Source organism: Dysidea avara, chromosome 7 (assembly GCF_963678975.1).
Source record: "Dysidea avara chromosome 7, odDysAvar1.4, whole genome shotgun sequence".
Lineage (NCBI taxonomy): Eukaryota > Metazoa > Porifera > Demospongiae > Dictyoceratida > Dysideidae > Dysidea > Dysidea avara.
In genome coordinates, this window is record NC_089278.1 from 11,977,293 (window position 1) to 12,002,636 (window position 25,344).

A 25,344-nucleotide genomic window follows, 5' to 3' on the forward strand; every position below is an offset into this window, starting at 1 on the left:
GCAGTGTGTTTGCAAAAATAGGCCTCGCATATAATAAAAATCACTAGTGTGTGGTCTGATTGTGGGTTGCGACACATGTCTGACGCATGCACCATAGCTACGGGGCCAGATCGCTTAGGAGTAGCGATGGATATTGATACGGAACTATTTGACAAGGGTGCTGTGGGCTCTGAACTCATCTCACGTGGTGTAGAAGATGGCTTATTGTTCGACTCCAATGAGGACTTACACAAAACCTTGTTTGCTAGTCTCGATTCACTTTCTATTCCTCTATCACCCCGACCCGCCATACGCGGTGTAAGAAATAAACTCGACACGGACGTGGCCAGGTAACACCATATTATCAGCATTGTAAGATATTAAAATGTACTGTGTATATAGTTCAAGCGGTCTAGATGAAAACTCTACCTTTTCGAGTTCTTCAACTGCCAGAAACAATGGTGAGACCCAGTGTGTACCGTTAAGTAACTCCATGAGACTTCAAGTAGTGACTAGCTGCATGTAGTTTAACTGGTAATAGCAACAGTTTGATGGAGGAGTATAGATATTAAAGGGTACACAATCATAAAAAGAATGTACATGAATAGGCTATATAAGTCCTAAATGCTCTGGAAAAGTGGTCAAGAAGCTGATGATACAAGGGGTAGTGTGGCTTGCAATTGTAAAAAATTTCTGCCATGTAATTTTTGATGTCCAGTGGTTTGATTAAGGTCCCTACTTGAAGTATTTTAGCACAGCAATGCATAACTTAAAAAAAAAAAAATGTGTATGTGTTAACATTGCATAAGGAAGAATTTTAAATGATGAAACAAGAGGTGACCTACATACACCCAGGGTTTATGAAAAGAATTTTCAGGACCAATTCCTAGCAAACTTGCTTGCAGTTGGTTGGACAAACATGTAGATAGCTGGACACACCAATACATTGTATAGACTAATGTGCTGCCAAGTAGTGTGATTATTGTTTGTCATAGCCAGCAAAACTGCTATATACATGTAGCTTGGTTTCAGAACAGCAAAGGGTTTGGCATTGGTATATTTGTGGTTCCTTCCTTGGATTGTAGCATCTCCAACCAACTGGTAGTTGTATAAGCAGTCATGCACAGCTCAGACTGTAGGCTTCCCCTTATAAAGGGCATATCATCCTGTAATTTCTCTTTATGAAAATCCAATTATGGTCTGAAAATTGGCAATTTGTCCATTGTCTGACTGCTATCATAAGCCCTGATAACATCTGCAGCTGTACTAGCGGATTTTATTCAGTTGTCACCATTCAGTGGACTGGACTGACATATTTTTATTTTTACACATTCTATGGTTGCAATTGAGTATCACTAGTTAAGGGCCCTTAGGGAACCTGCACCCTGCTGAACGTTATGCAGTGAAATATGTGAAAATTGTCTTAATTTCACTGCTGTACCACTATACAGCACTTACCCTACCCTGGTGTATGGTAATGCTGCATGGAGCATGACAAAGATAGTTAACTTTCCAATTGCCAACATCCTTCAAGATAGCAAGCTAGTCTGCCATGCCAGACTTCTATTTCAACTCAGGAGATACTAAGTTGATATTTTTCTGCAAGGGCGCTTATAATCTCTATTCGTTAAGTCCCTGCACTGAAATACAGGTCCTCTGCCCTTTGAGGTTGCTGTAAGGATATCTCATCAACTGGGAGGTTGATTGCAATCGGTGTCACATTCCCTGCAGTATTGCTATACACCAGGGTAAAGAGCTAGTGGAATAACAAACAGTAGCAAAATTATTAAGATGGTTTTTGCATGTTCTGCTGCTTAGATCTTGGCTCGTATTCAGTACTTACAGTAGTAGCAGACTGCAGGTTGACTAAGGGCCCTTAACCGTGAATCTGACCATAGAATGTACAAAAGCCAATCAATCCAGTCCATTGAATAGTGAATTCTACATCAGTCATACAGCCTATAATGCCAAGTGATTTTGAATAAAACTGATTTTGGGTAGGTGGAAAAGTATAAACCTTCATGTTACCTACTGTATGATACTGTTATGTATAGCAGGTAGGGCCAGCATATCTAATGTTTGTATTGTTACCACCCTGATGTATGAAACAAAGTTGGAATTGCATGTTTCTGTATGAAGAAGTAATTTTACAAATTGACACTTTATTCACACCATTTTAACTGTCAAAATATTACAGTGGAGTTTCAATGCCAAGATTTTAACTCTGTATTTGGAGGCTTTTGGCTTCTCACATGTCTCTAGGTGGGTAGTACTTTATTTCGGCTACTCAGCCTTCTAGTTGTTTCATATACACCCTATGCACTGCAAGGGTATTGGACAACTAGTCACCTTGTCAATTTTTGGGAATAATTTACTTTGTGTGGCCTAACAATGGACACCCAATTCTTTGACTTTGATCAACTGTAACATGACCTACCAGCGTGCTATTGTGAAAGTTTCACACAATGCTTTCATAACATCACTAAACTACAGGTGAAAATTTGATGTTAAGCTCTCAAAATCATAAAACTGGATGTGTGTGGAAACCTGGTTTTAATTCGGTCACGCACGCACGCGCGTGCACACACACACACATACAGTGATGAATCGAGGATATTTTTAAATGGTGTCGAGGGTCTGAAAAATTAAGTACTGGAAGGTAGCAGGAGGTGTGTGTATGTGTGGGAGGGGGCGCAGGGCTCCTGAAATTTTGGCACGTTAGAAGCATCTGCACGTTATTGCATTCACATTGTAATTAAAGATATAATGCATGGAAGACTACTGAAAACCAAGTGCATCAAATATGGATAAAGGTTAAAGCATGCGTAACCACATCTATATAATAAAAAATGGAGCCAACGAATATATTCTTGGGTTTTGTTCTATTAGAGTATTTAGCTGACTGCTTTATTAGAGTACTTAGTTTTTGTGAAGTGAAAAGAATAGCATTATTGAATGCTTAAGATTAGCTATAACGAATGTCGATTAAATGGTACTGCATCCACCAACTCCTTGTTTCTGCTTAGCAATTTGTATTAGAAACTAACCATCTCCTTCTTGTACAGTTGTGTGGGGAACACAGATTTGAAAAATTATAGAGAAACTGTATTTACTAGTTTTGTGTAGCAAGCTCTTCCATTATTCTTTTTCATTCCCAACTCAGTGAAAAAGAAAAGGGGCTGGTTATGTAAGGCTAGGAATAATATGCTTTAGTCTAGTATACTGACAATAGTGCTACCAACAGTCAATTTCAACTGTTTAATCGTTAATAGGTCACTTACAAGATTTGGTTACCCCACATGATTTGGGTGTGGCCATACAACAAGAGACCCCACAGTTATTAATGGAGGGGGATACCCTGGATGATCATGTCACACTTGATGATCAAGCTGAATGTCATGATCAAGTCACCCTTGATAATTTGGATACCATCTGTGTTGGTGTTCAAGAAGAAACAGTAAACTCATTGTGTGATCAAAACAACATTATGGAGCTGTTGTTATCAACCACTGGTGCTACACATGATGACATATGTGATATTGATCAGTTATCTGTACATAGCAGCACTTATTCCTTGGGTTCATGTACATCATTTACCAGTAGTTCTGATGTATTGGATCATGTGAGCACACCTGTAGATCATGTGACCACACCTGTAGATCATGTGACCACACCTAAAGATCATGTGACCACACCTAAAGATCATGTGATCACACCTAAAGATCATGCAATCACACCTACACAGCATTTAACCTTACCGGATCTTTGTACAAATACAGATGAAAATGGTATAAGCTTGGCTATGAATTTCACGGAAACTTCAGCAGTAAATGCAAGCTCTTCTTTTCCTTGTACAAGCATCATGACTCATGAAAACTATTCCCTGCTCCAAGCAAGTTCCTCAATGGCTCAGTTAAACTCTTCAATGGTTAATTCATCATCAGCAAATATTCCATGTGCAGTTACACTGTTGGCAGCAGCAACAGCAGGCACAATTCCATGTTCTATAATTGTACCTTTATCACTGTCTAATTGTGAATATGTACCAAGTTCATCATCACAGTGTTCAGCTCCTCCAGCATCTTTGTCTCATACAGGTCAGTGTTTAATTATTATTATTATTGTTATATGTATGTATTTGAACATGCCCCACAGTTACTTCTTCATCCAATGAAGTAAATAGTAGTGACTCTAATAAAGTATCTTGTGATGACATTATTGGGCAATCACTAATGCTAGCAAATGACGCGATACAAGATTCACCACAGTCAGGGTCACCTAACTTTTTCCAGTTGGTACAAGAGGTATTTCAACCATGTACCTCACAGCAATCAGACAAAACTGCTGTCACACATAAACCTGCTAGCACTGTCGATTCTGGTTCTCATGAACAACTAAGTGAATCATGTGAGGAGGCAGAACACCATCTTGATAGCAGTGGATCACATGACCTAAGTGATACCGGCTATTATTCTCCAAGTGACGTGGTTACTCCTTTGAAAATTCCTTTCATTGATTGGACACAAATAAGACGTAAGAATGTCACACCATCTAATTATCCATCAACTCCTACTCCGATTAACATGGAATTGCAGTTGGGCAATGACAAAAATGTAGCTGGCAATAAAAAGAAAAAAAGTAATCCAACTTCAGAGGTTAGTGATACATGTACTTTTGGTCATTAAGTTAGGACCTGAGAACACTGTGTAGTGATTTCCTCCAGATTTTGAAAGGATGTTATTACTGTGCACTTTCTGAATAATGTAATGCTGAAAGATTAATGGGACGATATCCGCAATGATGAAATTTATCGTCACAATTGTGAAAATGGCCCCGTCATAGTTGAGTTAATTAAGAGACTGGGTTGCTTGCAAAATAGAATTGAATATTGTACAGATGGAATAAGGAGATATTACAGCTAAGAGGTAGCTACGTAGTGAACGTAATTTGGCAATGCAAAATGAATGCATAATGGGCTCATCTGGTGAAAGCAGACCAATTTCTTTTACGCGTGCACAAATATATGCATTTGTATTGCAATGTAGTGTGTATATATACACAATTACACAGAAATATTGGAATTTTCAACTAGAGTAGGGACCATAGCAAGTTTTTTGTGTACTTGTTTGTTAACTTTTTTTGTAAAATGAAATTATTATGACTGGTGAACCCACGCATACCGCATCAAAATAAAGAAATGCACCACGTGCCTCAGATACCAATTATTGTCTGAAAAGTGAAGTATCTATTACGCTTTGTTGTCAGCTATGTTCAACCTGTTACACAACATTGCGAATCAAGAACTGTTTGAAAAGCACCTCTGCAATCAAGGTAGCCACTATAAAATACGAGTGATTTCCATTACGAAGCCAGTGAAGCCATCACGTGCTACCACCAAATTGACACCTTTTGCAGTCAGCCAAGATGAATGGGACACAAAAGAGGACACTGGTAACTCCATGAAGTATGCATTGTATGTACTGCGGTATGCCAAAAGGCATCTCTCGGGCCAAAGTGACGTCGAGCAGTGAAAAAATCAAGCCTGTAGCCTTAGTCGTTATCGAGCAATGCTTCTCTGAAGGCATCAGTCAGTCAGGTAGTCAGTCAGTAGAAAATTCCACTTTATATATATATATATTTTAAATTCCGTAGCAACTTGTTGGAAGCGTTTTGGGTCGATCTGAAAGCTTGTTTGGGCTTAGTTTTACAGTACCTAACCAATACTGCCTCATCGTTGTCAGGGTAAAATGAGGCTGGCTTTTGGTTGATGTTTTTTTTTGTGGGCCACTCCTATACTTTTGTGCTATACAGTACTATCAAGAGTTAATAATATGGGTACTATCCTACTGTATGATATGCCTCACTTTTGTCCTTGATTGCATTTCTAAATGTAAAAAACCAATACCTCATTGTACAAAGTCCCCCACTATAGCGGCCATTTTATTTTATTTTCTGACGTGAATATCATCCATTGGCAAAGACTCCATGCATTGAAATGGTTTGAAGGCATGTGTTATGTTCTAGCTGATAACAGGTTCCTGCAGCTTAACATGAATCAGAAGCAAAAGCTGTACAGGGAGAAATATTTTGGGATTTTAGTTCACAACCAAAAACTTTTATTCCTGAAGTGTCTGTAGTCTTTGTATGATATTCATATGTACGATACTTTGCTGCTACATAAATGTTTCTTAGTCTCATAATGTTTGTTTACCTTTTAGCCTAAGAAGCGAGGTTGGGTGAAGGGTAGATGTCGCAAGCCACGTGTCCCCAAAGCTGTACAGCTGATGCCAAAGCCACCTTGTACAGGTTATATGTATTACCTTAGTGATCATCGTGGTGAAATCATGAGGAAGAACCCAACCATGCCTCCTGGGGAGGTCAGTAAATATTTAGCTACAATGTGGAGCCAGCTACCTTCTGAACAACGTCAGGTTAGCATCATTTAGTAACTACTGTTTTCCAATTATCATACAATACAGTAGTACTGTATATTATCAAAAAGTATTGACCAGCATAAGGAATAAGTTGATGTTGTGTTACTGTACTTCTAAAATACAGGTGCCCATGCAATTAATGCTATCCCTTTTTAAGGCAATTAACCAACCATTTATTTAGTTTACATTAATGCTATCAGCTAGATAATTACATTTGTAATGTTGTAATTTAGTGTATTTTATAACTTTGTAATCCAGTGATCACATTGCTAAGGAAGCTTAAACTTGAATAACCACTTTAAACTGCAAATTACATACAGAAGTAACACACACACGTTTTTAGAAACCAGCACAGCTGGCTGTGTGGGCACACGCTTGGTTTAAAAATTAAGAATTTAAAGAAGTGAAACAATGTCTACACCTGCAGGTATACTTGTGGACATTTAATCCCTAATTCAGTCATGGTTAGACTGAAGTAGGGATTAAATGTCCATTAGTATATCTACAGGTATAGCAACCTTCCTTGTTTTACTAGTTTTTATTTCTATGATCCCTAATCGACATATGAGATTATGGTTTGTTTTAGCTTACCGTATTGTCTCAAATTACGGCCTTGGCATTGTTTATTTCTTTCAAGCAACTTTTTACCCCGGCTACTAAACAAGATTGGCGACTATACAAGACCAGCGTTTATACCTGATCAGCATTCACAAGTCAACTTCATACCTTGGTGTTGTACTCTCCTGGACTCTCCTTGATGTTTCCCTCAGCATATTTCACAGATTCAAGCTTAAAAGGAACTCTATAAAACGTTCTTCACTTCATCGTTTGTAACACTGCCCCCGGAATTGTTAATTAATAATGACTGCGCTAGACGTTTATTTGAGACCTGGTGTTTATTTTTGTTTTGGTGCTGTATACCCTTGGCAACTAAATAGGACCAGGCATTTATATGAGACCAGCCGTAATTCGAGGCGATACAGTATATGTAATGTTTCGTCAATATATGGTGTGTGCTGTGTATATACTGTATTTTCTTTGGTCCTGCAGGCGTACATCAACAAAGGACATACTGATCGTCAGCGTTACCTTGATGAGTTGGTAACATATTATCATCAAAGAAACAGTGGTTAGTAGTATGTGTGGAGTGGATCACAAGTAGTTACATTAATGTACGTAGTATTTTGCCAATATTTATGTTCATCAATGTCGGCTGTGGTATAAAAATTGACAGAAGTAAAGTATTGAATTTATTGATTCATATTCAAAATCCTAGTTTTGTGGATGAATGGAATACTCAGTAGTGTGTTGTAAGTAGACGTGCCACCAATATGTTGTTGTGGCTGTTGCTATGCAAAATGATTGTTGTATTAGAGTGTCCCAAATTAAGTTTACAATGCTGTAAAATAAATCTGTTATTGAATAACCTATAGAAGGGATAAAAAGCTGGCATACAGTGTATGACCAGTTATTGAGCTCGCAAATGCAATTAAAAGTGATATCTAGACCAAACCAGTCCAATTGAAACTAGGAGAGAGAGAGAATGAGAATAGCTATGGCCAAAAAAAGCCAGTGTGTAGGTAAAAGTTGTGAAGCCATTCATTTAAAGGTGATAGATAGACAGCCTAGAAATTGCTGTAATGATATTAATTTCCATAATGATGATGTAGCAATGCTATCATTATTGTTGAGATTAACTTCACTACTTGGCTGCAGTGTTTTAAGGCTATGTACTTTCTTCACTTTCTTTCATAGCTTTGCTTTACATGCAGTTATTGTGTATTCTTAGATTTTCAACAGCAAGAACCAAGCTTTGACCCAGAATGGGCCAATAAGTATCTAGGCCAGTTCCTCAACAGTGACTCAGATGGGTTATACTGCTCCATATGTGACGTGCAGTTTTCTTCTTTACATAATAAGCAACAGCACTGCCTCAGCCGCAGGCATAATGAAGAGGTGGTTAAATTTGTTACAAAGTCCATAAGGAGCCGTCGAAAGAATAGTCAAGGGGAGAACAATAAAAGTCACAAGACTGATAATGTAGTTTGCCATGGTAGTAGTAGCAGCAATCAAAATACTGGCCATTGTGCAAACAATTCAGATCATGTGAGCATTGCAAAAGATCATGTGAGCAATGCTGAAGATCAAGTGAGTAACACTAAAGATCATGTGAGCAATGCTGAAGATCAAGTGAGTAACACTAAAGAACATGTGAGCAATGTTAAAGATCATTTGAACAACAACAATGAAGATCATGTGATCACTGTGGAAGATCATGTGATCACTGTAAAAGATCATGTGATTGCTACTAAAGATCATGTGGCCCATATGGAACATAGCAACATTAATACTCAACAAGACATAAACTATGCTAGTAATTCCATAGCCAATCATGAAGATGCACCATTAAATGTAGTTGACTTGACCCATGATATGGATCATACAGGTGATCACACGACTGGTGGTATCAGCATGTTGAACTTTTCCACACGTGTTGGTCATGGGACAATTAATGATATTGACAACCACGGTACTAGTAGTGCACAGCAAAGTACCATAATGGATAAATCACTTGATGGTGCCTCCATCAGTTTTCCACCTCATTGCAGTATTGGTCATGTCATCCATGACTTTACTTTACATCAACAAGGTAACTGCTGTTAGCCTGAAATATGTTTGAAGTTATGGCATATTGTTCTGTATAGTGGTAGGATGAAATGACAGCCACAAAGTGCTGAGACGGTGCTTGTAACAACTCATTGTCCAAACTACTTAGATGTCTATTTATATTTTAGAATCAAAATCTTTTGTGTACAGTAATATTGTATGCTGGTTTCGAATTTCTGTGGTTGTAATGTTCAATATGTTTTTATGTTTAGGTATGAGATCTGATCTTGCTTCCAGGAACTCCTCATTGCATGCTAGTAATGCTCAACTTCAAAGTGAGAACAGTGAGTATAAGGTGAGTAACTATAGAACATTTTGTACAACACTGTAACCAAGGTAGTTGCCTTTCTTAAATGTCCAGAGGTGAGATAAATTTTGGCATATGGTTTAGTGTATACAGAGGCACATGTTTTTACATAAACAACTTAACAGTAAACCAGACGAGCACCCACAGCCAGCCTTTGCCCCTAGTTTTAAAAGCTAAGTGCTATACAGTTCCATGTGTACCTATGTACCTGTATTTGTCCGTACGCACCCACATGAGCAAAATCATTAAATGGTAAAAGCAGCCAGTATGTGAGAAATAAAGGCTAAATAAAGCCTGTTTTATACTCCGGTAAGCTTTGTGGTCCCAGTTTAGAATGAGCAACTCTCTGCAAACCTTTGTGAGCGGCCTTCCCATTGGAATTTTGATGTGTTTAAAGTTAGGAGCTGAAAAACACTTTAGCAGGGCTCATAGGCTACTAGTCTCTTTAGGGTGTGTCCCCTACATAATCACGCAAAAATAGATAACAGTCTCGAGGCTTTGTCGAGCGAATTTGCAGAAAAAATACAATGGACAAGCTATAAAACAGTTGAGAAAGCTTCTGTGTGTACTGTATAATATGCAGTTTGTTTAACAAGCGCATCTCAGTGCAGTGCATAACAACATAATTGAAGAATTATAAAGTATTTCATGAATTACAAAATCTGAAATTATAATACCTTAAAGTTTAGGCCATACCAAATTAATCATCTGTTTCACGGACTGTTTGTCCTCTAGTAGTGACCCGGCAGGTCAAAAATAAATTAAAATATAAATCATTTTCAGCTGGAACTGACTGTTTTGTTAAGTTTATGTGACTGCTCTATTGGAGTATCTCGATCTTGACAAGAAAGTCAATAAAGTGATGGAGCTCCATTTCCTTCCCCTTTGCTACTACACTTGTTACTGCTTGCACAATATGAGAGTCTACAGCCATATTAGCACTCTTTTTAAGAGATCACGTGATTTATACTTATTTTTGGGTTTGCCAAAAATTGACCCACTGCATCCGTGAAACATAAGATTAATTTGTCTTGGCCTTATTAATCAATGCAAAAATAATACCATAGTAATACATAGTTGGATGAGTTATAGCAAGAGTATATATAATGGATATACTCTTGGTTATAGCTAACTGCATTGCACTTGAAGTAGAACGTGCACATCAACTTGTTTTGTTTTACAGTTTAAAATGGTGCCTTCTATACTGTATTTTTAAACTTTCCACAAGACTTCTTGTACTGTCCTTACAATCATCAAAGATAATTTAATTGCTAGGCACAGCTTTTTTTGCTGATATATACCTGTCTCATGTCAGGGGCATACCAAGGGGGGGCTTCCAGGGGGTTCAGGAAACCCCTTTAGATTTTACACACTACTTGAAACGTTAAGAAATTGAAATTTCAGGCTTCCAGAATCTGGAATCTATCATGGAACAGGACACATTTTAAACTTTTATCTTAGTTAAATAATAGTTTCTAACATGATAGCAACACTTATAGCATTGTTCTGATTTTGGTGAAAAGATCAAGATACTCTAATAGAGCAGTCAGGTAATATAAACTATCAGTCACTTAGCTGTAGTAGTAGGGATCGTGCAAAACTGGGCTTTTCCAGCCCAAAATATCACCCTAAAGCCAGCCTCAATTTCCCTTCACAACAACTTGGCGGTATTGATTAGGCATAGTCAAGCCCAAAAATATCTTCAGATTAACCCCAAACCCTTCCAAAAAGTTTCTATGGAATTTTAAATTTTTCTATTTAACAGAATTTTATTCTGACTAACTGATTCCTTCAGCCAAGCATAACTCGACAGTGGATATAGCTATGGGCTTGATTTCTTCACTGTTTGATGTCGCTTCGTCCCGAGATGTGCCTTTTCACCAACTGCAGTATGTACAATGCACGCATCATGGACTTTCCTTGTACCCAGTTCTTTTTGCTGACAACGCAAGGTGTTCATTTATTCGCTATAGCGCATTAGTGCTAATAATTTATTTAGTACACGCTGCTGGACTTTCAGGCTGTGTCTGCAGATATGTTTGTTTCTTGTGTGTTTGTGTTCAACTGTCTGCTACAGACGACAGGTGGAGGATAAGAACTCGTTTCTAGCAAAGTAGAACAGGCAAGTGCTGATTTGTTGGCACGGTTTAATTGCTTGCATTTCTTAATGCACTGCTTTACTGTGTAAGTTCTTTGTACTAAGGTATTTCATTCTATGAACACTGTTTGTTGTTTGTTTCTCGTGTGTTTGTGTTCAACTGACTGCTACAGACGACAGGTGGAAGATAAAAACTCATTTCTAGCAAAGTAGAACAGGCACGTGCTGATTAGTTGGCACAATTTAATCGCTTATGTTTCTCACTAACGAACTGCTTTGCTGCCCGTGTAAGTTGTACTAAGGTGTTCATAGATGTTAATTGTTTGTTTCTTGTGTGTTTGAGTTCAACTGACTGTTCCAGACGACGGGTGGATAATAACTCGTTCTTAGCAAAGTAGAACAGGCATGTGTTGATTAGTCTCGTTTGTCTGAGTTCAAATAACTGTTCCAGACGACGCTGGGTGGATAACAACTCATTCTTAGCAAAGTAGAACAGAGACGTGTTGATTAGTTGACACCGTTTCGTGCTGCTTTACTGTGTAAGTTCTTTGTACTATGCTATTTCATTCTGTGAACACTGATGTACTGGCCTGTATGCCCAGCTTGTTACAATTGAGATTGGGCATACACCTGCAACACTGACCAACATATCTCGTGCATGCAAGTTACCATTAAGCCATTGTTTGATCAAGCTGCCAGAATTGCAATATCCTGCTCATACTGACAGAATTTTCAGTGCTCGCTCCTCAGATCTGTGGGATTTGTCAGATATAATTAATTTAACATAATAGTTGATGTATGTGTGTGTTTGCCTGTGTGTGTTTACCTTGCCAGGACTCCAGCTGCTTTAAAGCTTGGTACCCCTGCGTCTAGGCCGCTTATTTACAGTGTATTTCCTGTATACTTGTCTTAAACCATATAAAACGTATAAATCAATTAAATCAGTTGTTGTAGAATATCAGTATACCAATCTATGTGCAAAATTACAGTTTATGTTCAACAAAAAAAATGATGGCATCTTCTTTGATTGACTTCCCATAGCTACGTCAAATCATCAAACTAGTTACGTAGATTGATCACCAGTTCTATAAAAATAACAAAAACAAGCATAAGGAAAAATTAGGAATTTTAAACTAGAGTAGGGATCAACTAGAATATAGTACACCAATATAACAAGCTTGAGTTGGTATATTATGACAGCAAATTACTGTAACACAAAAAGAAGTAAATATCCCTACTGTGTATTTCTAATACGGAAACTCCACAGCACAGTATGGATATTCATTTCTTTTAGTGTTACAGTAATATATACCAACTCAAGCTTGTTTCAATACTTTTTATTGGTGTACTATATCCTAGTTGATCCCTACTCTAGTTTAAAATTCCTAATTTTTCCTTACACTTGTTAGTATTAGTGTTACAGGTAAAGAAGGCTCAAGGAGCCTAAAAAGACTGATCTGTACAAAAATGAATGAAACAAATTTGCAATTACATGCAAAAAATTATAAGTATACAACAAAATAATTAACTAATTAATGATCATACAATAAAGTAGACCAGCTACTGTCGAGAAAATTTTTAAAATCATTGAGTGGGCTACGTGATTGGGTAAACTGTTCCAGTCATTGATGGCTTGTACAGTGATAAAAGTAGATCTCACTCTTAATGTTGCTTGAGGTTTAAATAACTTGTAGTAGAAACCCCTTTTCATAATTTCTGCATATGCCCCTGCATGTGCTCTCATGTGCATGATTATGGAACTTGTAGCCATGAAGAGTTTTTTTTTTTTTTATGAACTCTTGACTATACATATGTGCTGTCTGGAATTGTTGACTTATTGCAACTGACTATATTGTCTTTGTATCATCTGGCTAGGTCAGGGTGGAAGATGCAAAGGCCATATTGATGGATACTAGACAGCAGAATATACAGCTTCTGAGCCAACTGGAGATGCTATCAAAAAATCTACATTCCTTAGGGCAGCTGGTCAATGTAAATGATAATAGTTGATGATGAATTTTATACATGCAGTGCACTATCACTTATTATACAATGTCAATTATTCGTGTACTTGAATCATGTACAGTTGCATTTTTAAAATGTCCAAATTGTTTTAATGATGAACGATTGAACAACTTAATTGATGGTACACTGTGTGTAATTGATTTTTGTCCTAAAGATTGGTTTATATTTTTATGTTTATTCAACTATTTCAGAAGTTCAACTAATTCAGAATAGTAGGGGTTACGGATATGTTGTATTTTCCCACTAAATTAATATCAACCAGAAATCAACATTAATCTGTGTCAACTGCCAAAATGCACCTTCAAAGGGTGCTGAAAATATTTTTTAATGGTTTCTACCAATTTTTCTGATGACTGATTAAAGCCTGCAGACAACAAGGTTGATTGATAGTTTAATTTCGTGGGCCAATGTAAGTACCACAAGTTTTAATAATGAGAATTGCCTGCATGGAGCTTTGTACCTAATGCATGTGCATGCAGCCACCTTTGGTATTGAGTGATCATGTATTATAAAGTGTCAAGTATGAGGAAATATTATATAAAACTTAAACAGGGATCTTTACACAATGTCACTGTACTACATTCACTATAGTCAAAAGTAAATAGTTAATTCCCCTTAGCTGGCTACCAGTACTCGGTCTCAGCCGGCAATGTTATTTAATTCAGTAGCTAACACTGAATTTATCACAGGACCTGTACTTTTAAGGTCACGAATTATTCTGTACATGTCTGTATGTATTGCTGCAACAGCAGCAGCCATCTGAGTACACTTGAGATATGGGCGCTTGGTTTTCATCATTTGTTTAGCGCCTTTACAATTATTATTATCAGTCGCGGCCGCCTTGATGCTTGAAGCATAGATAATAGACGTCTATTATCGATGTTTGAAGTGTGTGGGATGACTGAACAGTTATGGTGGTGAGTAGTATTTGTGTGACAGAGTGCATTATGCATGTGTCATAAATGTGCTATAAATATAGTTTCTTCCTGTCTCCGTGAAAAAAAAAATTTTTACAACGGGACAGCGTACGTAGAGCATGTAGAGTACAGTACGTACTTATGTACAAACTTACGTACTTACCTGTACCTACAAGGGCGGATTTAGGGAGGAGGAGGGGGCCCTTGCTATGTGCTACCATAGATATTAGAGCCTCTAATATCTATGGTGCTACTAGAAAGATAGTAGTAGCTACAGTACAGTTGCAGTTTTATCTTAAGACATGGGCAATAAAGAGTGAGAAGAAAAGAGCTAATCTCTTCTAGGAATCAACAAGAGGGGAAATCAAAATACTCTAATAGGACAGTCAACTACTCTAATAGAACATCCATCATTATTTTTTTTTTAAAAAGAACCAAGACCAACTCCTAGACCCCTTAAACTTCAACTTGAACTCAAACCATACTTCACCATTTATGCTATGCCCTTTATATGAAAGCTATAGTTACCACTGCTAGAACTTGTTAAAGTGGCTCACAATGCTTAAGGTTCAGTCAATATTATTGCCATACAAATTTGATCTCAGAAAGCTAAATTTACAAAAAAAAATTCTGTGAGGGCATGCCCCAAGATGCCCTATACTCCTCATGCTGAATGTGCTCACACTGCACTAGTATCAACCAGTTGCTACATTGTTTTTAGCCCCCCACTATAGATGCCACTAGCCTAGCACTCCCCCCCCCCCCCCCCCTTGGGAAATCCTAGACCCACTCCTGGTATATATCTATGCAGTATGGGAATGATAGATCCCTACAGTACAATGTTTCTTATACGCAGCTATTATTTCAATCGTGATTCTCACTTTGTTCTGAAATTGCAACACTTGATAGTCTGGCGGTGGGTCGCTTTTCTCAAATAAGCAGCATGACCCATCCCAGAGACACAGTTGAAATAAGAGACCTTGTTGTATGCCATGACATAGGCCATATGTTGGAAAATCCCTCTTTGGTTTGTAGTTATAATTAGCTAGCTATGCCATGATATAGGATCATGTCTCTTGTTTCACTACCATAGAAATTTTCATGGATTACCAAAATGTAGTGGAATAAATTTTTGTGGTTGAGACATCAATCTCTATACAACTTGTGATAAAACGTCCACACGAAATCCACAAAAATTTGTATCCCTACCTTACAGTATTTCATATTGCATGGGCCCTACTGAATTAATGATTTTTAAATATACTAGTGTAATATACTAGTGTTTATACTTTTTCTTTATAGCTGTATAGTATATCTACTTATGAGCTGTGGCTGCTTTATTAGAACACCACGACAATCTACCTGACTGTTATATTAGGGTGACTACTCTATTAGGGTATTTTGATCACAGTTTGAAACAACCAGATCTCAGATTAGGACATTACACACGACAAATTACTGAAAGTGTGGTCATTATTCTCAGTTATTTGTAGCAAAACTGATTGCACAAAGTGAAACAATCTAGTCCTTTTTAAGCACTCCTAATAATTCTGTGGTGACTGTCTCTATACACAACCAATATGAAAAATTACTGTCTTGGTACAGAGGAGGTTGGTCATGTGTCATAGCCCTATGACGTACTACTACGTGTGATTGCACAATAAAAACATGATGCCTGAAATTAGCATCGTTATTATGAAGTCTTTTGTCGCATTTTCAAGAAGTATGCATTATGTAGTGTTTGTTTCTTGATTATAAAAGCCACACAAAGTGTTGGGCAGCTGAAAGAAGGGCTCGTAGTTTATCGATATCAATTCACACATTAGAATACTTTATATCAATACTGCTGAGGTGTCGAGGTTGAATGGGTTGAACTTTGAGATCATGAGAAGTTTGATGATGCGTGACCGACCTCCTCTGGTCTTGGTATGGTTTATCAAACAGTATGGTACTACTGTTTAGTATAGGGGTCCCCCCCTAAAGATGGGTGTCACTAACAATGCCGTGTCTAAAAACCATCATAGAAATACCATATGCACTGAAACTTACCTTTATAGAATAGTCTTACTCCATTCAACAAACAAATACAGCATTGAAAACAAGAAAACACAGGCGGCGGAGACATTAATTTTTCTTTTTTTGACGCTTTCCTTGAAGGAGCATATTTAGATGCCATGAAACTATTTGAGGTGCTTATCAGACTGTAGTATCCCTGGTATTGGATAGCAGTTAAGCTGGGGTTATAAAATGATTGCAATGGACCATACTCCCTTAAACGATAACCTTTTTTGTTAGAACATAGCAAAAATACACATGTGGCTATGACTGCTGTATTAGAGTATCTCGATCTCACTACTTCAGCTACACAGTAGATGGGTGTGGCACAATGCGTTGTCTTCTACGGTGCTAGATTGCTGAGGGGTGTGGCCTCAGCACTGATTGTTAGAGGTTTGCTGGCATGTTCCGAATCTAATGCAATAAATTTAAAAATGAAGTAGGGTTCCAGCGATAAAAAGTAGTGAAATAAAAGAGTATAGTACCTATGAAGGAGAATCCCTACTTGGCATTGTAGCAAAGTGGAAAAAAATCCCTAAATTGAGATTAATAGATCCCACATTGCTACAGTGCCAAGTACCATCATCTCTTGTTTCGCTACTTTTTATCACTGGAATCCTATTTAATTTTTTATTGCACTAGCACATAACACCAACAATGATAATCTATATACGTGACCGGATTTGATATAATCTGGCTCCTACGCACATGAAATCAAACTCACAGAAATGGATTGCTGGCCTACTATCCACTCTATTCAGATCTGGCTAGTCTGGTTTTTGCAGCAGCTATTATCAAACCCTGTGAAAGCCATGAGTGGAGGTTTAGTACCATGACTTCATTGGAATGGCGTGTAGTGAGTTGGGAAGCCTTGGAGAGTTCGCTGGTTGCTTTTGGGAGTGATTTGAGTGAACAGAGTCCAAATTGGAGCTCTGCACTCCACTTGTCTTCTTCCTCCATTCTATACTCCTATATTAAGCACCCACCCACCACCCCTATTACTACCACCTGTGATATTATTACCTACACAAAGGGCTGCCCAAACAGGGCATATTTTGGGAATCAGAAACTTATATGCTCACACAGTGATAAGTATACTGTAAATAGATGGATAATTGATACAAAATTAATTTTGTCGGCACAGCATTAGGCATTGTGAAGTTGCTACACAATGATTACTTTAAACCATATCTACTAATGAAGCTTTGTGCGTCGAAGCTGGGTTTTGTCAAATTCAGACAAATATACAGTATAAATGCTGTCTAACTGTCTACATTCTTTCTTCATCAGGTTGCTAATTTGGCCAGCCAGCTCATGTATCAACATGACACCTATGTGAAATTAAGCACTCGCCCATCTGGCAACTCCCAATTGCCATGCACTTTCAATTTGTCTTTATGTTGCATTGTGTTGATTCAAGATTCTTTTCTATAAACCATAAGTATACTTACTCATGCTCTTTTTGTTGCGAGTATGTTGTTCTGTGCAGATGATGATTCAAATCCACATAAGTTCAACTTTTTTTTCCATTTAGCCAATGTGCATCCTTCATTTCTTTTTAAAAACCTTTTTGATACATGCATTTTTCTGTTACGAGGAAGTTTGTCATGACACCTTTTTCTCTCGTTATGCACCTAGCTTTTTCAAAATACCAACATATCTTTGCAAGAGTTAATAATACCTCTCCTATACTAACTCTTGGTTTCACTGTCAGTATAGCTATTACCTTGCAGACAATAAGTCCAATATAGAGCAAGGGTGTACGTAGGTATCACTTAGTCGCATAAATTATGTAGACTCACTTAAAATATATGTGATATAGAAATATCACTTATAAGACGTACACATGCAATAGACATACCCAAACACTAACACTTTTAATGTTTCTTTTTACTTGCAATCAATGCCACTGAGTATCTTTTAAGCAAGTTGATGATAATAAATGTACAGGGTAAATGGCTGTACAAGTATGGACACTAGAGAGCATATGAGAATACTAGATGAGCAAACTATATAGGCAATACACATGAATATATTGTGCCAGTAGCATGCCTACAGCCATTTTGATAATTAATTGCAAAGTTTAAAATTTAGTCACTAAATTATTGATAGGACTACTTAGTATAGTTTGCGTCTGTGTAGTAAACATAATATTATCGTTAGTACAATTATTTCCTTAGCTTCTGCTGTTTATCTTACGTACTTGCATGCTCTTACTTGGCATTAGCTGTGTAGTTTCCTTGCATGACAATAAGAAGAATTGTAGATGAAAGACAAAGGTACAGTGCATAGAGTGGATATTCACTACAACCCCAAAAGGCACATTCCACAGGTTAGTTTGTTATATATTGTCACATTACATAGCTTGTTAGCCTTGCAACTATGATTGGGTTGGTAAGCAGTCGGACAGGCCAAAAACCGTGTTTTTGCAACAACAACAACAAAAAAAATTATGAAACAAATTTTATTCTAGAGATATTTTTCATTAGGCAGGATCCTAGATTCCAGAAAATCTATTATTGCTTTCAATTCTTGATCTGCTCTCTACAATACTGGTAACTCACTTTCTGGTTCTATTGCAGTTACAGTTTCACAACTCCCTCTTCTGACTGCTGTAATGGGGCTCTTAAGACAGCATTTGCATTGGCATTGTGCTTTTCAGTTCTATGAAGGATTCGTGCATCCAACTCTTGAATGGCCATACCCCATCTGGCAAGATTTCCAGAAGGTTACTGGGTATTCTTTAATGCCTCATGATCTGGGTAAATGTCACACTGATTCCCATAAAGGTAAGGTCTAAAATGTTTTGCAGCCCAAACTACTCCCAGTACTTCTATTTCAGTCACTCCATAATGCTTCTCATGTCCTTGAAGACTTCTGCTACCTTAAGCGATTGGTCAGATTGATCCATCTTCTTTTCTCTGAGCAAACATTTGTTTCAAGGATAAATGGAACTCTGAAGTCAGGGTATGAAAGCACAGATGCACTAGCACACAACTTCTTAGGTTATCAAATACCTTCTGATAAACGGCTGACCAGGTGAACTCCATGTCTTTCTGTCCAACGATTCTTGCAAACTGTGGTATAAATCTTCAGTAATATGACGCCAATTCTAAGAATGACCTCTATGACTTTACATTGTTAGGTACCAGAAACAGCTTTTAGTTCTCCAGGATCTGTTCACATCCCTTCTGCAGACACTAAATGACCTAGGTAGTGTACCTCTAATTTCAGCAAACTTGCACTTCTCAGGCTTCAATATGAGACCAGCCAATTACAGTCACTCAAACACTTTAGTTAGCTAACATCATCTAAGTACCATACATCCATCCTGTCAGTACTATTTCCATTGATCTTCGATGTTGCTAGTGCATTCACAAAAGACATTTTTCTAAACTCATATAAATCTGAATAAATAGGTCACAAATGCTAAGAAGATGGATCCATGCACACTTGTCAGTGTGGTAGCTCCAGACAATGAATCTAGTCTATTGTCAATACAAGGCAGTGGGAATATAGTACATTGCTGTGTGCTTGCTTACACATGCGCTGGGTGTGCGGGTCTTTTAATATAATTAAGAGTTACAAAGAAGCCATAGCTAAGTTAAGTTGGTTCCTGTGTCCGAGAAACCTTGTGGCTTTATGTTTGAGGGCTTGTCTGGGGAGACATAGAAGGTCAAGGAGAAGCTGATGATATGGTGGAAGAAGAAACAGGGGAGATAAGCACCTGATTATGTAACCCGAAATGTAGAATCTGTGGAACTTAGCAATAATGGTACCCGGAGAAGTGAAGTCGCAACAATAGTGAATGCTTATTCTTTGGAGTGTTTGTTTCTAGGCGGAGTGTTTCAACTTGGATATAGTGATTCCAGTTAGACCACTTGTGACTATCTGCAGCATTAGCAGATACCCGATGCTAAGGACAGTAGACCCTTGGTTAAACCCCTGAGGACCACCTGTTGGTTAGATAATTGAGGGTCTACAAAATGCTGAAATAAAATTGGTGCTGAATGCATAACTAAAAATACAACAGCCAACTAACAGACAAGTACCTGTGAGATGGATACTTAAAGCCTGTGAATACAGGGAGTCAGATCATTGTGTTATACATATGTCACACAAGTAACAATGAAACACAAAAAAAAGCAGATGTGTGACAACATAGTTGGGGATTATGTTCTAGCGGCACAATGCAAATATTCTACTTTTTCAAGATAATTTGCCTCCCCACGGGTAATTTATACAAATTTTGCAGCGAATAAAAGTAATCATAACTTCAAAATGGAATTACGTTTTAACTTCAAATATAAACCAAGTTGTCTTGTTCAACAAGACCTTTACTTTGGTACCATGTTTTTACAATTAATGTTTTGGGGACATAAATGATCTGTGCATACAGGTCACCAAAGCCCAAATCTACAATGGCACTGTATCAAAAAATACATGTCATGAGAGGTACTGCTTATGTGGAAAGTTTCATGGTTTCATGAAAAAAGTGCACAATTTGGCTAATTTTAGGGGCTACGCTGCTGCACTACTAAAGCAAGTACCATAATTAGTTCATTTTTTACTACAAACTTTGTATACAAATTGCTCAATTTTGTACCTGTACAGTGCATAAAGTTTTGAGCATGTGGCACCAGTGCTAGTTAGCAGAGCAGAGTGGCCGAAGAAACTGCATGGGAAACAGTGGGGGCTAGGAGATTTCCCCATTATACTATAACAACATTCCAATCTGTTAACCAGTCATGCAAATCACTGAAAAAGCCTATGACCATGGCCATGTGGTACTCCACTAGCTGGTCATCCCTGTATCTGCATATGACCCAACCTTAGGAAACAATCAGGATTGGGTTATCTTTCCAAGGCAAAATGGTACCCAGTAGTGACATTTGTTTGCAACTAGGTTATAGTTGTCTTTTTTTTTTATTCTTTTCTTTTCACTACCTATTAAACTAATTGCTAGCTATACAGTACATGTTTTTAAAGTGTTGCTTTTTTCTCTCTCTCTATATATATACTTTTGCTGGAGGAAAAAAAGACATAGCGCTATATTATTCTTTTAGAATAGTACAACATTCTGCATTACTGTGGTCCCATAGAAATATATTACATTTTATTATACTGTAAGTGTTAGGAAATGCTCATAAGAGAATGTTCATTAGCTGAACAACATTCTTTACAATTTCAGACTTCTGAACTCATCAAAAAGAAGTGTTTATTTTATTCATACCTTTAGACCACAATACTGGTCCACTAACTTATCAGTTTCTCATCAATGTCTACTTGGTCTGTTCTTTGTCTTATGAGAGAGAGTTTTATATATGTGCAATAGTTTGAGAAGCTTTGTATTGAGATAACTGATGGAATCTACTTTTGTTTTCACTCCCTTAGACATTAATGTATGTCTCATACCCCATATGTTAGTTCAATATTCTGCTGCAGTAAACACTACTTCATATAAAGCCCAGCCCCAACAACACCTTTTGAGCATGACACTGATGTATGCATGTTAGTAATTAACCGGTCATTTATATAGACAGACACAAATGTCCACTCCCTTTCTGTTCAACAGTCTACAGTAAATTAAAATGGCTAAGTAATATTCCATATTGTGGCTATCATACACTACGATAGTAGTGTATAGTAGGGACCACAAAGGAGTAGGCGTGGCCCATGAAATAATATCACCCAAAAAACAGCCTCAACTTCCCCTAACGACGATCAGGCAGTATTGGTTAGGTGAAACTAAACCCAAACAAGCTTTCAGATCGACCCGAAACGCTTTCAACAAGTTGCTACGGAATTTTACAAATAGTTTATTTAATGGAATTTTCTACTGACTGAGTGAGTAAATAAGTAACTGACTGATGCCTTCAGACAAGCGTAACTCGATAACAACTAAGGCTATGGGCTTGATTTTTTTACTGTTCGACATCAGTTTGGCCCAACAGGTGCCTTTTGGCATACCGCAGTACGTACAATGCATTCTTCATGGACTTACCAGTGTCCTCCTTTGTGTTCCATTCATCTTTGCTGACAGCGAAAAGTGTCGATAGCATGCAATGGCTTCCCTTCGTAACGGAGATCGTCCGTATTTGTCATAGTGGCTTTTGATATCAGAGGTGCTTTCAAACAGTTCTTGATTCATACTGCTGTGTAACGGGTTGACAACAAAGTGTAATAGATACTTCACTTTTCAGACGATAATTGATATAACTGGGGCGCGGCACCATTTCTTTCTTTTGGTATGCGTGGATTACAGAGGTGCTTTTCGAACAGTTCTTGATTCGAAATGCTGCATAACGGATTGAACATAGCTGACAACAAAGCGTAATGGATTCTTCACTTTTCAGACGATAATTGGGGCGCGCGACACCGTTTCAGATGCGGTATGTGTGGGTTCACCAGTCATAATTATTATTTACAAAAAAAAGTTAACAAACAAGTACACAGAAAAGTTTGGAAATTTCAACTAGAGTAGGGACCATAATACATCGATAAAAAGTACTGAAACAAGCTGGAGTAGTGCACGATATTAAGTCACAGTAAAACTATAAGAATTGTTATATCCCCACTGTGCATTTCTTATCGATGTGTTATGGTCCCTACTCTAGTTGAAATTAATTTTTCTGTGTACTTGTATCTTTAGGACTGCCTGCCTACTGCCATGGGTATCAGTGCAAGGTGATATAAGTTTAATGAGATGCGGGACCATGATTATACAATAACTTTAATGGGACCATCTTTCAATACAATTTCAATTAGAAGCTGTGCTCCATGTTGGGAGTCATGTGATAAACCTCTTACTAATTAGTGTTAATCGAATGGCTGCAGGTTAGAGACTACCAGGTCCAGTCATGGATTTTTTCTCCTTTATCCACCTTTTCAAACAAACAGGCTGTAGGACTAGGTGTCCTACAGACCTTCAGCACTTTTGCTGTAAAGCCTTGATATAAAATAAACAAGCTACATTGTAGATTCTGAACTGTCTTTCCATCAAAGTACTAGTACTAGTATTAGTTTTAATTTCAGGAAAAAGGCACAGCCTGTGAATCCTGCTCAATTACATGCATACAAATCAATCATTATAAGATAATGATAATCAGCATTAATAATGTAATCAGGTAAACTATTCCAACCATTAATTACCCTGTTCGAAAATGTGTAAGCCCTTGCAAACTTGTTAAAACTCTCCTTATATAATTTGAAATTGTGACCTCTTGTAGGTGCGTAAGTAGTTGGGGAGACGAAAAATGAAGCATCAATATTAAGTAGACCATGTAATATCTAAAATCATATCTCCTCGCTTCCTTCTATATAGTACAGGGATGGTTATCTGAGGTGTGATAAGCGCTCAGCATAAGGCAATTCCCTCAAAGAAGGTACAAGTCTAGTGGCTCTCTTTTGTACTTTTTTCTAACATTTTCTGATCTGTGATATAATGCGGCCCAAAACAGAATTTGCATATTCTAAAATAGGACGGACAAGAGTCTTATATAAAATTGGTAAGGAATCAACATCAAGGTGTTCAAAGCACTTACTAATAAGTCCCAGAATACGATTGGCTTTAGTAGCTACAGCTGCAGCATGTTGGTGAAATTTGAGGTTTTGGTCAACCACAACTCCCAAATCTTTCTCAGTAGTAGTACTACAAAGGGGTTCACCATCAATACAGTAACTGTGAGATGTACCACTTGATAACCCAATTCTCATACTTTTACATTTGCTGTTATTAATATTCAATAACCAGGTCTTAGACCATTCAAAAAAGTTGTCAGCATCAGCTTGAAGTTGAACAATATCTAAGTCACAAGTGATACTTCGAAATATTTTAGCGTCATCAGCAAAAAGAAAAATTAAAGTCTTAACTTTCTTGGGTAAATCATTAACATAGATAGCAAACAGAAGAGGTCCCAAAACTGACCCTTGAGGGACGCCACTAATCACATCGCACCACTCCGACTCCTCATTTCTCACAATCACCTTCTGCTGACGACCAGCCAAATAATCTTCAATCCATTTCAATAGATTATCTCTAATTCCATAGGCTTGAAGTTTTAATAAAAGCCTAGCGTGAAGTACCGAGTACTGACAGGAAAATGCATACTCTTTGGTTGATGGAATATCTCAAATGTAGATACTTCTTACATTGTACATAGTTACCACTCTCCTAAGTAAAGCCCTGAGAGTGCTCTTCTTAAACCCTTGTTCATGCTCCAACATGTGACTGTCATTAATTGCATGGCTTGATTGCAGTGACTCAGCATTGGAGTGCTCAGTGCTCACTATTAGATAGTGCAGTTCATTGTGACGGGCAACTGCACAACTGATTAAACAAACCAAATGAGATACCTTTCATTGAATGTACTCACTTATTTGAATGTGCACAATGGTGGTGACTTGATATTCTATAGCAACATGTAATCTTGGCATGTACCAAAGTAGTTCACCAACTGGGATCTGAAGCTCCTGCATTCAATTTACAGTGTATAAGCTTAACGTCAGCAATAGATTACTTGATCATCTATTTTTGCAGATGTTTTAGCTAACCACATGATTGAGATAGTTTATACACTTGCCCGTGACTATAATAGTATTCATTCAGCGACTGTCTTGTGGCAAAGTTGTTTTATACATTAACCACTAAGGAATTGTTTGGATAAATTCTCTAAGCATTTTGGACAAGTGGATGATGTGAACTCACATAATGTGTTGCCAACTGTATTCATGAAGTACATCAAATATAAGCTATTGAGCTTTCTAATATAAACTGTTGCACTTGCTAAACCACAGTTGACAGGTAAGACATATCCATGAAGAGTAGTATCTTCATGTTATCTCACAACTTGACACTGCTAC

General features: G+C 37.6%; 2 protein-coding genes across 3 annotated transcripts in view; both read left to right on the top strand.

The window, feature by feature from the left end:
• Window positions 1–26: 26 nt before the first annotated feature.
• Window positions 27–13,682, top strand: LOC136262519 (uncharacterized). 2 transcript variants are annotated; one of them, XM_066056817.1, is made up of 9 exons: window positions 31–329; window positions 382–440; window positions 3,252–4,076; window positions 4,135–4,634; window positions 6,198–6,410; window positions 7,464–7,542; window positions 8,203–9,063; window positions 9,293–9,375; window positions 13,361–13,682. In XM_066056817.1, exons 1-9 carry the CDS (start codon window positions 76–78, stop codon window positions 13,493–13,495), a joined length of 3,009 nt encoding a protein of 1,002 aa, XP_065912889.1. In that variant the 5' UTR covers window positions 31–75; the 3' UTR covers window positions 13,496–13,682. The 2 variants fall into 2 exon arrangements, with proteins under 2 accessions (XP_065912890.1, XP_065912889.1); XM_066056818.1 differs by lacking the exons at window positions 9,293–9,375; window positions 13,361–13,682 and adding an exon at window positions 9,119–9,283 and having other exon boundaries at window positions 27–329.
• A 638-nt stretch (window positions 13,683–14,320) lies between these two features.
• Window positions 14,321–25,344, top strand: part of LOC136260229 (polyubiquitin-like) — a 36,624-nt gene continuing 25,600 nt past the window's right edge. The window contains exon 1 of the mRNA XM_066053894.1: window positions 14,321–14,427. The gene's annotated coding sequence lies outside the window, so the exon portion shown is untranslated. The remainder of the gene's footprint in view (window positions 14,428–25,344) is intronic.

Coding starts and splice junctions, on each gene's coding strand:
- LOC136262519 (XM_066056817.1), top strand. CDS start 76: ATGTCTGACGCATGCACCATAGCTACGGGGCCAGATCGCTTAGGAGTA. Junction 330..381: donor CTCGACACGGACGTGGCCAG/GTAACACCATAT, acceptor CTGTGTATATAG/TTCAAGCGGTCTAGATGAAA. Junction 441..3,251: donor TTCAACTGCCAGAAACAATG/GTGAGACCCAGT, acceptor AATCGTTAATAG/GTCACTTACAAGATTTGGTT.